Genomic DNA, 16,070 nt, shown 5'->3' with positions numbered 1-16,070 from the left:
GCTGTTTCCTTTTCTCGCTACTTGGTGGGTTGGGGGTGTAGGGTCCCCGGGAGCAGTGAAGTAGGATTGTATAGGAGATTCGCCTAAAAAACTGTCGGGAGTTATATGTAAAGCAGTGGTTCTAGAACTAACATGGGTCTACGTTTAGGAAACTATTTGCTATTGAGGCACTTGTTAGCACTCGTTTTATCTTAGAATCCATCTCCGGCTTCGGCTTCTGGTGAAAGAATTCGCGATTGATAAACTCTATTACCATTTTCAAGGGTGCACAAGGTCACATGGCGCAATGTTAAATCCACTGTTAGCAGATTCAGACTAATCAAGGCACAGCACACTTAGATGGATTACGGTCGAAGAATGCGATATTACGCTCAAAGATACCAGTGAGCAACTTGAAGTAGCCAGTGTGGTCAACACTGAGGAGTAAGGTGGATCGAACGTGATCATCAACATTATTGCCGAGTTCCAGTACGAACCTGGCTCGTTGACTTGATTTCAGGGATACTCAAGACACTTGATACTTGAAAGTAGTTGATTCTATGGGAAATGGGGACAGGCCCTGCTTGCCCGATGCGGGAACTACGCGACCGCACCTCCCCGACAACTGCCATGATCTGCCCTTGGGGAGCTTGTCTTCAGAGAAGCCTTTTTCAATCATCCAATGCTCAATGTATTTCACGTTCATCTTTCGGTTACTCACAGGCGCTGTATTTGCAGCACTTCCTGGCCTCCTCATTCTATTTCCAGTCACTGAAGATCCCGGTTCATTTCGTTGGCTTCCCTCGCGGAATGCGATATTTGACTATGTCGTGGTTGGTGGAGGCACTGCGGGTATCACGGTCGGCACACGCCTTGCCCAGCATGGATTCAAAGTCGCCATCGTCGAAGCGGGCGGCTACTACGAAGATACTCATCCCATCTCAGAAGTCCCCGGCTCGGCTGTTCTGGGTGTTGGTGCTGATGTGAATACTGCATCAGCCGCAGACTGGAGATTTGTAGCAAAGAAGGTACCGGGTGCCGCTTACCGTGATATTCATTATCCTCGGGGGAAATGCATGGGCGGATCGTACGTATGGAATCGGCAAAGTCGTTTATGGGATGCTGACAGCAGGTCTTGAGGTCGGCATTGAACTTCATGATATACCAACGGTAGGTATAGCGCACACGATTAAGTGTCCAAAGCTGACTACCTTGACAAGGCCATCCAAAGGTGCGATGGAAACGTGGGCAGATCTTCTCCAGGACTCAGAATATTCATGGGCGAGTACCCTTCCCTTTTTCAAAAGGACAACTTCCTTCACATCGCCTGGAAGTCGACTCCATGCCAACAGAAGCCTCTTCAACGAGTCCGCCTTTGACACAAAGGGTGGTCCCCTCCAAGTGTCTTACCCGCGCTATGCGATGCCGTTCTCCGCTTCGGCTGGCAACGGCTTCAGTGCGATCGGGATAAATGAGACCCAAGATTTCAACAGCGGGTCGCTCATGGGCCATCAGTACTGTTCAATGACCATTCGTCCTTGGGATCAATCACGGAGCAGTTCAGAATCGGCATTCCTCCATCCGCCACAGGGATTAGTGAATCTGACTATCTACGAATCATCTTTAGTAAAGAAAATTCTTTTCAACACGCACAAGCAAGCAACTGGCATTAGAGTGAAGCAGCGGTGGGGCTTCTGGGACCTAGATATCACGATAGGAGCAATGAGGGAAGTGATCGTCTCTGCTGGTGCTTTTCAATCCCCGCAGCTCTTAATGGTATCAGGAGTTGGACCGGCTGAGACACTGCGAGAACACTCAATCCAGCCTATTGCGGACTTACCTGGAGTTGGACAGAACATGTGGGATCACGTTTTCTTTGGACCATCATATCCGGTCAATGTGGACACATTCACCAAAATGACACAAAGTCCTCTCTATTTTGCAAAGCAAGTTGCAACCTATCTTTTCCTTCGATATGGTCTGTTGACAAATCCGTCAACTGACTACATTGCGTTCGAAAATCTACCAGCCAGTTCGCGAACGGAGTTCTCACCCGATAATGAACAGGATCTTTCCTGGTTCTCCGACGATTGGCCGGAGGTTGAGGTAAGTCGGGGTGTCGAAGAATTGGTTGAAAAGCGCTAACCCAAGGGTAGTATCTTGTCGCATCGGCATATGTTGGAAACTTTTCCGATCCATTCAGACAACAACCATTGCAGGGACAGTATGGCAGCATCATCGCCAGTCTCGTAGCATCCACATCACGCGGAAATGTCACTATCAGCTCTTCTAATACCGAGGACCTGCCTATTATCAATCCAAACTGGCTGGCCACGGAGACAGATCAGAAAGTGGCTGTGGCAGCCTACAAGCGAATACGGGCTGCATTCCATTCCGACGCAATGCAATCGGTTTTAATAGGACCCGAATACTTCCCCGGACTGAAGTATCAGACGGATGCCGACATCTTGAAATTGATCAGAAATACCGTAATGACTATCTATCATGCCGCTTGCACTTGCAAGATGGGCCTGAGGAACGACACAATGGCTGTGGTTGATCACAAGGCGATGGTATATGGTGTTCATAGCCTACGGGTAGTTGATGCCAGCGCATTCCCCATACTGCCTCCAGGTCACCCTCAATCAACTGTCTGCAAGTATTCCCCCTTAACCTTGAAACTTAAGCATTGCTGATAGGATTGACAGATATGTTGGCTGAAAAGATCGCTGCAGATATTATACATGCGGCTGACGTTTCAAGTCAATGACATTACCAATTCCAAATTCAGTAATGCTGTATATCTTACGAGAAGATTGGATACTGGACTGAATACAGAAGTTATTCTAGAATTATATCACCAAGTCTCTTCTAGATACATCTGATTCAAAGTATCAAACATGTTGTAATCACTCGGTAAGCAATCCGGGGTAAATGCAACCCCAAGATTATGCGCAAAGAGTTCGTCTAAAGTGGGGAGACTCTGCTGGGTACCATCAAAAGGCTGATCGTGAAGCTGGTTCATATTTGGGTTATGCGGGTGGGCAAATGGATTCTCCAGATGAAGCGAGAGAGGATCCTCAAATTTCCCGTTCTGGACATCGAATACTCCCTCGAATGCATGTAAAGGAGGAATGCCGGGTTCCCATGGACCATCTGGTCCTACTGACCGGGGTTCGGTGATGGGATCACCGACCTGCACCAGTGGGGGTAGGTGGTCGACTCCGTAGCGCTGGATATATACCTTTTCGAGGTTACACCCGATTCGCTTGGCGATATTCCAGGATGTAGAGAGTTCTCGGAGAACTTGGAAGCACAGACCTGCGGCAGCGTGCGGGGGTAGCATGCGAGGCACATCATCTCCGGAACTTTGCTTCAGCTGGGAGTAATCAAGAGAACAGCATTTCTCGACGATGATCAATCCAGCAGATAAAATGCAGTGTGTAGCGGTAATGGGGCTTAGTTTGAAGCTTCCAAACATCTGTCTATACTTCTGAGCGATGATGACCATGGACCTAACCGAGGCGCAGCAGCTGGATATTGCTTTTTCGAGTCGGAGAGATTCGCATGAATTCTTGCCTACTTTTGATTCGACTGGGGATGTTGTGTTGCTTGCATCGTCCGATGAATAATGCTCTTTCATGAACGGTTCGCAGAGAAGTAGGTAGGCGGTATGGTACACCATAGACATAGTGTAGACGTGAGGGAATCGTGAGGGTCCTTTTGGTCGATCCATCTTGAGTTCAGAGGGTAAGTCGTAGGCCCATGTTTTGAGCTCGAGAATACATGAGTCGAAAAATGCTGAGCGCTGGTGGGCGTGGATAAGGGGTTTTGGTGACCATCTGGAAGATTAACAGCTAGCTCTGTTCATGGTGAGGACACAGGGTTGGCATACAGGGAGAGGAGGATCTTTTCCAGAATACGACAAAGGGAGATCATTGACCGATGTAATCCTGTCACTTCTTTCTGGGATGCAGCTCGTAGCCCGCCATTTGCAGAAGGGAGGCGAATTTCGGATGTGCATTGAAGGTACGGCATATTGACGGCGCCTTGGGAATCCTATAAAAGAGCTTGATTAGACGTCGAATTTTGTACATATCAGAATTCAAACATACCAGCAAAGTACACACTCTGCCTGTGTAACTTGCTGAAAGCTTGTCATTGCAGTAAAGCGCCCAGTAAATCTGTCTCCGTAACTCAATCTCAATCGGTGACAGAGCGACCTTTTCTGCGAGCACAGCAGGATCCATGTTGAGCCCCATGTCCAAGGCAAGGCGATTTGCCATTCCTTGATGAAGCCATCCAGAGGCATCAGAGCCCATTGCCTTTCATCATCCGTCAGTTCGATTCGATTATTCGGGACAAAATGATGGTTTCTTACGATGTAGACCATGCCCATAATGGCCAGAGATTGAATAGTCGTGATCTTGGGCCACCTGAGATCGTGTTGAATAAGCTTTTCGGCTTTGGCAATGAAATATTTTCCAGCTGTATTTGAATCATTTGGGTCTGCTCGCACTTCAAGACGGTCGCAGTAGCGAGAACCCAGAGCGAGGATGCAATTCAGCAAGAGCGGGCTGCAGTACCGCCCACCGCAGGCCAAACTTTCTCGAAACAGTGTCTCGTTGACTACCTGGAGCCACGGCTGTTCCCATTCGAAATATAGATCGATCAAATAAGCTTCGAGTTCATCTGATATCGAGCTATCCCCTAGCATGTCAACATGATCATCTGTCGAGGTCTTGTAGACTCTGGACATGCTGAGAGATGGATCTCCCGGTGCACATCCGTTACAGGAAGCGTCTGTTTGATACGCCTCTTCAGTTGGAGAGGCTGCAGATTCTTAGCAAATGAAACCAATACAAAGAGCTTTTAACCTCTCACCGTTCGCTGAAGATCGGAATAGCAGACGCCCACTGGTAGGACCAAAATATCGGACCTCGCCATCCTGATCAAAGTTCAAGGATTCATCAAGGGTGAGGGCTCCATCAAAAGTCACACATATATCATCGACATTCGATGACCCTGCCACGCAGCTCGGATAGATTGGTTGATTTGAGGATTCCTCCTCTGCTATCAATTGGGCAACAGATGCATCGGCATCAATACCGTGGGACTTAAGTACCTTTTCCAGTAGCTCGATCCGGCTACGCAGCATCACAACATAGGACTTGGGGGCTGGTTGTCTCCCGTCCTCAGCAGTGGAATACTGACAGCGGGTCCCTCGATCGAGACATCGTGAACAAGATGGTCTAGCTCCATCGCACTGCGAGGTAATAGCAGGTCAGAGCCATAATTCAGAGCAGATACGTTGAATGCTCTGCAAAGTTGTAACTCAACATACCTTTGCTCTTCGTCGACGGCATTCCTCGCAAGCCCGTGACGTATACTTTCTCCCGGCCCGCTTTCTTCGGGCAGCGGGGTCATCCACTGGAGCTGTAGACGACATATAGCCAAGTATCGATTTATGTCAGATACAGAGCTAGGTCTCTTTCATTGATATGGATCCGAAGGGATGGTGCAGGGTTGGATGCATCTCCAGGCAGAATGGGTGATGAATTAATCAGCAGCTCACGGGTTCGACACCTTGTTTCTGAGGCTAGATGAACAACCCCAGAATCTTCCTACTGCGCTGAAGCCATCATGTTCCTTTCAGACCATCCAACCTATTGAACTAATCCACCGAAGCATGTCTATTGAAGCCATGGACGGAGCCGCATATTCCAATGTGGTTATCTGACGTATCTGATCTCAACCCCTTCAATATATCCCGTGCCCCACGACCCTGGAAATGGATGGAACTTCCAAGGTTGTCAACAAACTTAAAAGGAAATTGTAGGGTTTCATGATCATAGCTGATTTCTAATACTGGAAATGTAAAAGGCTAGCCTTTTCAAAGACATTGGCTATCACCTGAGCAGGTTCCAGCCTCTACCTATTCGGTCCCGTCTTCAAGTAGCCTAGTGACCATACCATCACAAAAGTTTACAATAACCAAGGTTGCACAAATTCGATATACTTGATCAATTCGAGGTGATAAGGACTGTTGAGCACGAAAGCCATGCGTTGCTTTAAACTTTCTGAAGCCCAAGAATTTCCAAGGTGAACCTTGCTTCGATCCTATGTAGGCACATGTGTTTGGGTGACGGGGGAGGGGCTTGGAAAGATACGTATAGTAAAATACCTTCTTGGTTGACAGCTTTAATTTCAGGATTCAAAGGGCAATACTATGTCTCCGGTCGGCTGATACCCAGTCGCTTCTGAGTGCTCGCTTGTTGTTCATTTGCCCTTGGCAAAGCGATAATATCCTTAATAGGAAGCGCCTTGAAGATTCGAGTTATGCTCAAATAGCATATCTGGGGTTCCGCAGACACGCCTACGTACTAGGTACCTGTTCTTATTTACGAATACCGATTTATCCCAAGAACTTGAGGCTCGCTTTCCACATTTTGTACCAGCTTTAATCCGATCCACATGAGGTCACTCAAGTGCATTGCAGCCACAGTTGGGAGAACTATATATCATTGCGTCTGGGCCTTGCCTCATGCAGCCGGGAACTCGGCACGCGGCACTCAATGGACGACGTAGCGATGTAGTAAGGGTCCCTAGGCTAGGAGGTCGGATTAATTTCCAACACTGAACGGTTCAAACGCTCTCAAAAATCAAACGGATCATACTATTGCCCCGAGGCGACGATTAACGTAAAAGTGTCAGACCATGACTTAAGCAGACGGAGACCGCCTATGTCAGGCATATTCGGGTATCTTTGAGAGTTGGGCATTCTAGATTATTCACCATACCATCGAATGTACGTAACGGATCTTCGCGGCTACCTTCCTAGGTTAGTTATCCACGGTACGAGGTCGGAAATACATCCCACAGCCCTCGCAGGGAGCCCACAGGCTCCCCACAGATCAGAAGCGGATGCAGGTTATTTGGAAAATAGCATGATTGGATTACCCCACTTGCGAGGAGACAAGCATAAAGTTTACTCGGGGAGTATCTTTGCGAGTCTAGGGCCGTTAGCATGAGGTACAGCCAGTCAAGAAGTACGGGGTGGATTGCACTTCCAAATTCGCACCGCCCCTGTTGCGCTGAGACCTGCGAGGTTCGCAGATGAGCTCATGCTGACCGGATCTGGAGTCTCATGAGCCAGTATGAGTGGTTCAGGTGGCATTGAAGCATCAGGTGACTATACCCCGCAAACCGGGGATCTGAAGAAACGGTGGAGCCGGTGATCGCCACGGACCACTCTTTGCTCTTTTTTCTTCTCTCTTTCCTACCTTGTTCCCACATTCCATCCAGATAGAGAAGGGCACGAGGGAGATCACTCCCTTCCCTCGTGAGATTGACACGGATCGGCAATCCCCCCAGACGTGGCCGTGAATGGTGACCAGTAAGGGACCACGCAGGATCAACTGCGTCTCTCTAATCGTGCCACAGCCCGGTGCAACCGGTCGGTCCTTTGCAGAACAAGTGCAGTCCTGCAGTCTCTGTCTCTGTCTCCACTCCCCAATCTCCACTCCTATCCCATAATCTTGGAATCTGAGTAGGACATTGTTTTGGAGACCTTGTCCCGGCCCACGGGTCTCCTGGGTAGGTCTCATGTACACGCCAGGAGCAGATGGTGGCGTCCAGTGAGATGACGCTTGCGGATTCTGTACTAGCGGGCCGGAATGACATCCCAACACGCTACACGGCATGAAGGGATCGAGTCCGAGAATTTCTTTACCCATAGCAGGAGGCGGCGGGGAGGGGGGAGGTGGAGAAGCGATGGATTTACATCAGCTCGGACCGGGGCCCAGAGGACGGAACATAGATAAGAGGGCAAACAAAAAGAGGCGCAAGACAGGGATCCGATACGATAGATGAGCAAGCACAAAAGTACGCAGGAGATACAAAGCTACAAGAAAAGGGATCCAGACTCGACGCCATACAGTGAAGTCTGTTCTGTATAGCTGCACCACGTCATGAGGGCCTACAAGAATGTGCTACGAGTACAACTCAGAATGCTAGCGGAGCATAGGGAGCTAGTAAGCTAGTACGGTAGGGACCTGGGGACCTAGGGACTTAGGAACTGGGTGAATGCCAATACCTGATACCCAGAATTAGCAGGTAAAAAGAGGTAAAGAGGTAAAGAAATAAGAAAAAGAAAGACGCACAGTACCCAGTTGGGGCTTTCATCCAATCATTGACCGCCCTGCCTCCCCCTCTCCCCGTTTGGCTTTCGGACTTCGCCCTCTTTTTTGAGTCTCCTTCTACTCAAAATCAAATATCTTCGGTCTGTTTTTCCTCTCGGTCAGCCTCTGCTGGGCTTGACGTCGATGACTTGTGCGCGTCCCTGTCGCGCTATTCCCCGCATAGTCACGGTTTCCGTGATCCTCCGTGTTTCAAGTTCGACCTGCTCACCTCCTCGCGACTAGCGATAGCGATAAACGCGGTCGACCGATCGATTCCCCCTTTTATACTTCAACGCGACATGGCTTTTTGATCCTACGGATGAATCGATAGCCTCAGCCTCGAGAGCACCCGCTCTGCCCACCAGCAGACGGTTCTGCTTGCATTCGACAAGCTGTTTGATTCGTTCTACGTGATTTCGGTGCTTCAATCCCGATCGAATACACTACTACCGGCGGTCATTTCGCCTGCTTGACGGACAGCGTCAGAATGGCGGACAATGGCTCTCCCAAACCTCAATTCCTCGCACCTCCCGCCGTTACGGCCTTACGGCAGGAGGCTCGGAACATCATCCCGAAAATGACTCGAACTATGAGCGACAATATGCGGGAGGAACGGGAAGACCTGAAAGAAGCGGCGGAACAGACCTTGAATACTATTGTGGACCTCGATCTCGAGTGCCGCATCAAATGGGTCAGCCCGTCGTGGAAGCAGGTGATCGGCTCGGCTCCGGAGACTGTAGAGGGCCGTATGATCTCGGACATCCTCCTTGGAAATAAGGATGTATTTCGTGACGCGATCGAGGCGATGAAAGAGGATGACTCGCGTAGTCGGTTCATTCGTTTCTCGTTGCAGATGGGAGCGGACTCGGTTCTGAAGTACGCGCCCGAACCGCGCCCAATTCCTACAGCGGATAGCACCGAGGATGAAAAAACCGATGAAAGCGTGGAGCCGTCGCAGGACGAAGGCGAACAGAGAAACGATGTCCTTCACATGGAGGGACAGGGTATTATGGTATATGACCGGACGGACGACGAAGCCGGACATGTAAGTTATCGGAGATTATGCTCTTGTCTAACAGTGATTAACACCTATATCAAATACAGTCCATGTGGATGCTCCGACCGTTAACCGAACCGAGAGAAGTTACAATCGATCTACCGGCCCTTCTGGTGGAGTCCTTGGGCGTCGGAGCAGAGGTTCTAGCGAACTACTTGACTACACTGGCTGATGCCGCCGCGACCGAACCCGATCCCTCCAAACACCCTGCCCCAACCCCAGTACTATGTCGTATCTGCGAACGCCAGATCACACCATGGTGGTTTGAGAAACACACAGACCTTTGCCTCCAGGAGCATCGGGCCGAGATGGACGTACAAATTGCGCAGGAAAACCTCACCGAGCACCGGCATGCTATTGTGAAAGTGTTGGATGCACTGGAAGCCCGACAAGGAAGACCGTTGATCGGTAGTGATGGCAATATTATGCCCCTCCCCCAACCAGAGTATAAAGGTTTGCCCATCGGGCCCTCCCCTGCTAGCTCACAACCATCGTCAGCGCCTGTGTCGGGCGTAAGCTCTGCCCCGGGCACCCCCCTCGCTCGCGGGATCACTCGGCCTCTGGCATAGTCCCTGGACGACCGCGGGCATTCACCGTACGACGACCGCTGGCTCGGATCGTGGAGCTGGTTCTCGATCTCTGCGACACTGCGTCGGAAATCAGCATGCCAGCCTTAAAGGAGTCCTCACGACCAGATAATGGAGAGGACTTCCGTACACTGTCTCCACAGTCTGAATCACGCATTTCACAAGTTCTGCAGTGGCACTCACCCAGTTCCAACACGCTCGAACAGGAACAGGGCCTTGCTGCTCTCTCTGCAGACACAGAACTGGTAGCAAAGGCAAAGGTTGACGCCGTTGTCCGCCATCGAAAAATTGTCGAATATGCTGAACGTATTCGCATCGAATACACCGTGCTCGTGGAAGAATGCATCACAGCTGCTCTGAGCAAAGCCGAGCGTATAGCTGCCGGCCAGCTCAGTGATTCATCTTGCTCTTCAGAAGATGAGGCTGCCTCGCAGGACACCCATATGGGCAGCAATTTCGGCAACACTGCTGACTTTGAGGCTGCGGAGGCAGAGTCTTTGCAGTCGTACCCTAGCCAGGAATCTCTACCCATGCAAGCGCAGCCAGCAGCGCCTACACCAAGAAAACCAACCTCGGCCCTCACGATGTCTATGCGAAATTCCCCAGATCATACGCTGATGGCTCAGGGGGAGAACAGGCCAGCATCCGCTGCGGTTTCAACTGGATCCAACAGTCCTATGGAGTGCCCGACCCCCAGATCTCACAAGAGCATGGCTGGCCTTCTGGGAACCTCACAGCAATCCCGGCATCGTCTGTCTCTTGCGGAAATTGATGCAGGCGACAGCAGTGATAGCAGCTTGCCATCTGCGTTCCCGGGTATGCGAACAGACTCACCTTCCTCTGAGAGGAGTTTTGATCGAAAACGAAGAAGCCTGGTGCTTCCCAACCTGTCGAGTTCTCCTCGTCGGCAGCCTTCCCCTGCTCGCGGTTCAGGCCCTCACTCTCCTTTGAGGATGCCCAAGCCTCGTTATTCAAATGAAGGTCTTCCATCGCCTGTTGTTTCACCATCTATCTACGCTGGCGAATTGGCTCATAGCTGTCGCCATCATCGCAGACAGTCGTCGGCCAACTCCTCAGACATGACAAAGCCACCCCCGTCGCCGCGGCTGTCCTCGGTTAGCCAACAACCGCGCCCTGCACCACCATCCATCAAGGACTTTGAAATTATCAAGCCTATCAGCAAAGGTGCTTTCGGCAGTGTGTACTTGTCCAAGAAGAAGTCGACCGGTGAATACTATGCTATCAAAGTCCTGAAGAAAGCGGATATGATTGCCAAGAATCAAGTCACGAACGTCAAAGCCGAACGCGCCATTATGATGTGGCAAGGCGAGAGTGACTTTGTGGCTAAGTTGTATTGGACCTTTTCGAGTAAAGAATATCTCTATCTGGTCATGGAGTATCTAAACGGAGGTGATTGTGCCTCACTCGTCAAGATTCTTGGTGGTCTTCCCGAAGATTGGGCCAAAAAGTACACTGCCGAGGTTGTTCTTGGAGTCGAACACCTCCACAATAGAGGAATCGTTCATCGGGATTTGAAGCCAGATAATCTGTTGATTGATCAGACCGGTCATCTGAAATTGACCGACTTCGGTCTTTCTCGCATGGGTCTCGTTGGACGTCAGAAACGTGTCTTGAAGAGTCCCAATGAGCCGGCCCCTGATCTCCTCAGGCAGGGGCCTTTCCCTCGAGCCATGTCAATTGCCTCTTCACGTTCCGCATCCTTCGATTTTCAAGCAGGCTCTTCCCCTGGATCTACCCCACTTATCACTCCAGAAGTAGCGGCCAATATTTCTCAGCCGTCATACTTCAGCCTTAACCAGAGCGCCTTGAGTCGACAGAGCTCCCGGCGGGCATCTGGCTACCGCAGTGATAGTGCGGGCAGTGACAGCTTGAACGGCATGTTCAGAACGTTCTCCTTGAACGACCCCATAGGTCCCATCAGCGACCCCGCGGCCCCCTCCCTGAGCATGCTCTCCAGCAGTCTGGCCGAAGATGATGCGCAAAGCGATGCGGGAGAGTCGCCTCATTTTTATGCACTGCAACCGACCTTCAGCAACCCGATGGCGCAAAACACTCCTCCGCAGCAAAGCATGCTTCCTCCAGTGATGGCACTCTTTGACCCAGAAGATCACGACCGGCGTTTCGTTGGAACCCCTGATTATCTGGCACCGGAGACTATTAATGGTGTTGGCCAAGACGAGATCAGTGATTGGTGGTCGTTGGGTTGCATTATGTTTGAGTTCATTTTTGGGTATCCTCCTTTCAATGCCCCGACGCCTGATGAAGTCTTTGAGAACATCTTGCGGCGAAATATCAACTGGCCTGATGATCCCGATGAATATACTACACCAGAAGCCTTGGATTTGATGAATAAGCTCATGACTTTGAACCCGCGTGAGCGCATTGGAGCTAATGTTGACGAGAAGTTCCCCAACGGTGGTGCTGAAATCCGTCATCACCCGTGGTTTTCCGATATCAACTGGGACACTCTTTTAGAGGACAAGGCTGAGTTCGTGCCGAACCTTGAGAATCCAGAGGACACCGAGTACTTCGACGCTCGCGGTGCTAGTCTTCAGGCATTTGCCGAGGAGATGGAAGACGAGAATCCGTCACAAGAGCCCGTCGCCCAAGGCGCTTATCCAGATCGTCCTCATGATGCTCTGTTTAAGGTGCGTTCGCAAGTCAATTCGATGAAGCGTCCATTAATGCCGCTGCACATCCCACCCCATGTTCGGGATGCTCGTGACTCGCGTAGCCGAAGATTGAGCGAGCCAGCCCTGGCCGATGACTTTGGCAGCTTCAACTTCAAGAATTTGCCGATGCTCGAAAAGGCGAATAAGGATGTAATCAACAAAATGCGCCAAGAAGCTATGCAGGCGCAGCATCGTCAATCTTCGGCCTCCTCCTCCACCGTCCAGACACCCTTGACGAACTCCCAGCCTTCATTGGAGGGAAGCCCGCTCCCGATGTCTCTGCAGCGCACGCTGTCGCAGAACAAGGGGAACAACCGACCCTCCTCGCCGTCTAGTCTAAGCCAGGCGAATTCGTCTCCAAGCCGACCCTCGCAGCCTTCATCGCCGCTTCTGGTGCAGTTCAGTACTGGAAACAACCATGAGCGTCGCAAGACGTCTGGCTCTTCGTCCAGCGCGTCACACCAGTCAAGTGGCACATTCCAGCCTTCTTCTGTTGAACAGGGCCGCATGCCAAACCTTCGACTTGGATCGGTCGCTTCGTCACCCGTCAAAGCCAACCGCATGCCTGCTCACTCCCCCGACAAGCATCCGACCAACCAAAGGCATGGAAGCGTACCAGCAAGCCGAGCTCGATCACAGACAATTGGCTCTCAAGATGGTATCGAGTTAAGCTCACTTGGCAAAGAGTCATATGTACCTTCTCACCACAAGCATCGAAGTCAACTTTTCGATATCTCGCCCTCTTCTTCGGACAATGAGGACCCTCGCACCAGAGCGCTACTCAAAGTTCAGCGTCGGCGACAAAGCTCTCGCCGGCTGTCACAGTTTAACTTCCAGGATGGGCCATTCTTCCGCCCACTGGATGTGCTTATTTGTGAGGATCACCCTGTCTCGCGATTGGTGATGGAGCGTCTATTTGAGAAGCTGCGCTGTCGGACTATCACGGTCACAAATGGTGCCGAGGCTATGCGATTTGCTCTCAGTGAAGTTCAATTCGACATCATCATGACCGAGTACAAATTGCCCCAGGTCAATGGCGCCGATTTCTCACGCATGGTGCGCGAGACTCGCAGTGCCAATCGACACACTCCGATCATCGCAGTCACCGGCTACCTAAAGGACCTTCCTGAGAACCACAACTTCGATGCGCTCATTGAGAAACCTCCGACCCTCTCCAAGCTTACAGAGGCATTGTGCAAATGGTGTATGTGGAAGCCGCCGCCCAAGGATTACAACCCTTCTCAGCCTCTGTCGGTTCCTACTCCCTCTGCTCGCCAGAACCCACAACCTCAGGATGACAGCCCAAGCTCGGCGTCATCTGGGTTCGTTCCCAAACCTCCTAGTTCCTACCGAGCATCAAGCCGCGACGATTCGGTCAGCAGCAGCGTATTTGGTGAGATGGAAAATATCAAATCGGATGAAGTTCCAGTGATCATCAGCCGCCACAACGATGATTGGGACCATGGCCCTGGAGGTCTGGGGATTTCCGAGGACCAACACCCCGGCAGTCCGGACGCCAAGGCAGTCCCTATCCCAAATCTCCTCCATGCTAGGACCGCACCTGCGGCAATGGACCCAAGCGGTGAACTCACGCCTCGCAAGCAAAGATCCAGTGAATCCATCCGCGCCAAGCGAGAGTCTATGGAGAAGAAGAGATACGAATGTGCCGAGTCAGGAGATGACGAGGACGAAGAGCTCGGCAATTCTCAACAACGCAAAAGCCCGCCGTCCCGTAGCCGTCGACCCGGCTCTAAGCTGGGAATTGAGATGATGCGAACCAACAGTCGCGGCAGTGTGGTCAGTGGTAGTGAAGAGCTTCTTAAGAAGGAGCGGGAAGCGCTACGAAACCAACGAGATGCCGATGACTCCGATGGCCCATTGGGATCGCCTGGAAGTACCAGCCTTGAAGATCGCTTTGAGGGACTCAGTATTCCAGAGGAATCTGAAACCGAGGAACCGCTGAGCCCTCGTGACTCTCCTCCGCAGCCCTCATTGTCGCCTTCCCAGGCCCATCGGCCTTCGCTTACGCACCATGATACCTCTATCTATTCGGGACCTTCCTCCCCCTTATCGAAGACCAGCATTGGCAAGCTGAAGCACGGCCAAACCACTCCACCAGGGGGACTGACTCCAAGCGGCGCACCCAATCCCATCACGCCCGAGGTCAAGATCACGGACGATACAACCGATTCTGGCTCCGGTTTTGACACCGACTGCAGCCCGACACCTGACTCGGAGGCGACACCACGACCTTCACATCCACCATCCAACCTCGATCCAGAGGAAACGCCACGTCCGCCAGAGCGGTACCGACCCGATTTCTCCCTCAAGCGATGACCAGGTCATAAAATCTTACGATACTCTTCTCTTTGCTTCTACCCACATAGTTTGCATCTTCGACATGTTCACATTTGCCTTCGTGTAAACATCTTTTCGTTTGTCTTTTACCATCACTGCAATGTCTAGCGGACATGTCATCATACGCGTTCCTTCACGTCTCTTATGTCTACTTTATTGCCCGTGGCTACCGGAGCAGGGAGTCTCGGTATATCTGTCTCTATTTCTACTTTCACTTCTCCTCTTACTCATATCCGTTGTTGATTGAATAACTGAATAGTTCCTCGCTCTCGTGATCGATCCCGCCCTCCCGGATGTCCTATGTCCAACAAGTAGATTAAAATCATTCTTACGTGCGGCTTGACCTCTCCACGCACAACGTCCAGTCTAGACCCCTCACGCAATTACTATAAATACCGGGCTCAGAATGTGTCAACATTAGACAAGACAAACCAAACCAGCCCCCCTCACCCTCAACAGACAAATCGGAACATGGGCCCCCTAACTGCCCCTAGTCAAAGAAACCGAGACCTCGGGTAAAAAGCTCTTGGCAGTGTCAACGGCCTCCCGCTCCACCGTCGATCCTACTTTCTAGAGTCAGAAGTCAGAAGGCAAGGGCATCTAAAATCATCCTGCAAATAAGAGACCCCTATGGAATAGCACACGGTGCCACTTGCAGGATACATGCATACATAAGCCCGAACTTGGACTAGGTTCTCTATCACAATTAGCACACGCCCACGCGATCTGCGGCTATCGATTGGGCTTGAGTGGTTGAATGGAGGGGGGCTATGTATGCGTGTTTCCCTTATCCTTGTTCATTAAATGTGACCGCAAATTATTAGGGGGTACACAATTGGTTCAGGGAGTTGATACTGTAAGTTTGGGAAAAGGATCTTCAGTAAAGTCGGACTTCGGTGTGGATGGTGTGGATGATGCTGGCCCACTTGGTGACTTCCGTGGAGACATCAGTAGGTGAAATCATCGGTTGATGCAGGTGTTCTCGTCTCGATCTTGTCGCCAGATGGTACTATTGTTCGATCTATCTGAAAATATGATTAGTGATCCTCTAAGAGTGAAAAATCTGAAGAGACCCCCTAATTACGTAGGTGGGAAAAGCGTATCTTGCGTACGATGATTCGGGTTAAATGGGTTCGGTACCGGTGGCTGTCGCCCCCGACGCCACCGGGTGGAGCAGGGGATCAGAGCGTGAACCTCTCAGGGCTAAGATAGCTCT

The 16,070-nt window shown here is 51.1% G+C and overlaps 3 protein-coding genes across 3 annotated transcripts; 2 read left to right on the top strand and 1 right to left on the bottom strand.

Annotated features, from left to right (window-relative positions):
* Positions 1 to 668: 668 nt before the first annotated feature.
* Positions 669 to 2,630, top strand: N7443_003336 (GMC family oxidoreductase; the record flags this gene model as incomplete). Its single annotated transcript, XM_056883392.1, has 3 exons — positions 669 to 1,066; positions 1,200 to 2,085; positions 2,136 to 2,630. Coding segments are annotated over 3 exons (1,779 nt in total), but the record flags the coding sequence as incomplete, so codon positions are not given.
* A 206-nt stretch (positions 2,631 to 2,836) lies between these two features.
* On the bottom strand, positions 2,837 to 5,406 carry N7443_003335 (uncharacterized protein; the record flags this gene model as incomplete). The annotated part of the gene is made up of 7 exons (XM_056883391.1): positions 2,837 to 3,821; positions 3,875 to 4,038; positions 4,095 to 4,304; positions 4,361 to 4,812; positions 4,864 to 5,149; positions 5,194 to 5,245; positions 5,324 to 5,406. The coding sequence occupies 7 exons, from the start codon at positions 5,404 to 5,406 to the stop codon at positions 2,837 to 2,839; spliced, it is 2,232 nt and encodes a 743-aa protein (XP_056745232.1).
* A 3,240-nt stretch (positions 5,407 to 8,646) lies between these two features.
* Positions 8,647 to 14,833, top strand: N7443_003334 (protein kinase RIM15; the record flags this gene model as incomplete). Its single annotated transcript, XM_056883390.1, has 3 exons — positions 8,647 to 9,204; positions 9,264 to 9,661; positions 9,715 to 14,833. The coding sequence occupies 3 exons, from the start codon at positions 8,647 to 8,649 to the stop codon at positions 14,831 to 14,833; spliced, it is 6,075 nt and encodes a 2,024-aa protein (XP_056745231.1).
* Positions 14,834 to 16,070: the final 1,237 nt, after the last annotated feature.

Source organism: Penicillium atrosanguineum, assembly GCF_028827265.1.
Source record: "Penicillium atrosanguineum strain IBT 20685 chromosome Unknown utg000002l_segment0_segment0, whole genome shotgun sequence".
Taxonomy (NCBI): Eukaryota; Fungi; Ascomycota; class Eurotiomycetes; order Eurotiales; family Aspergillaceae; genus Penicillium; species Penicillium atrosanguineum.
Note: the sequence above shows the minus strand (reverse complement) of the source record. Positions and strands in the feature narration are given on the sequence as shown.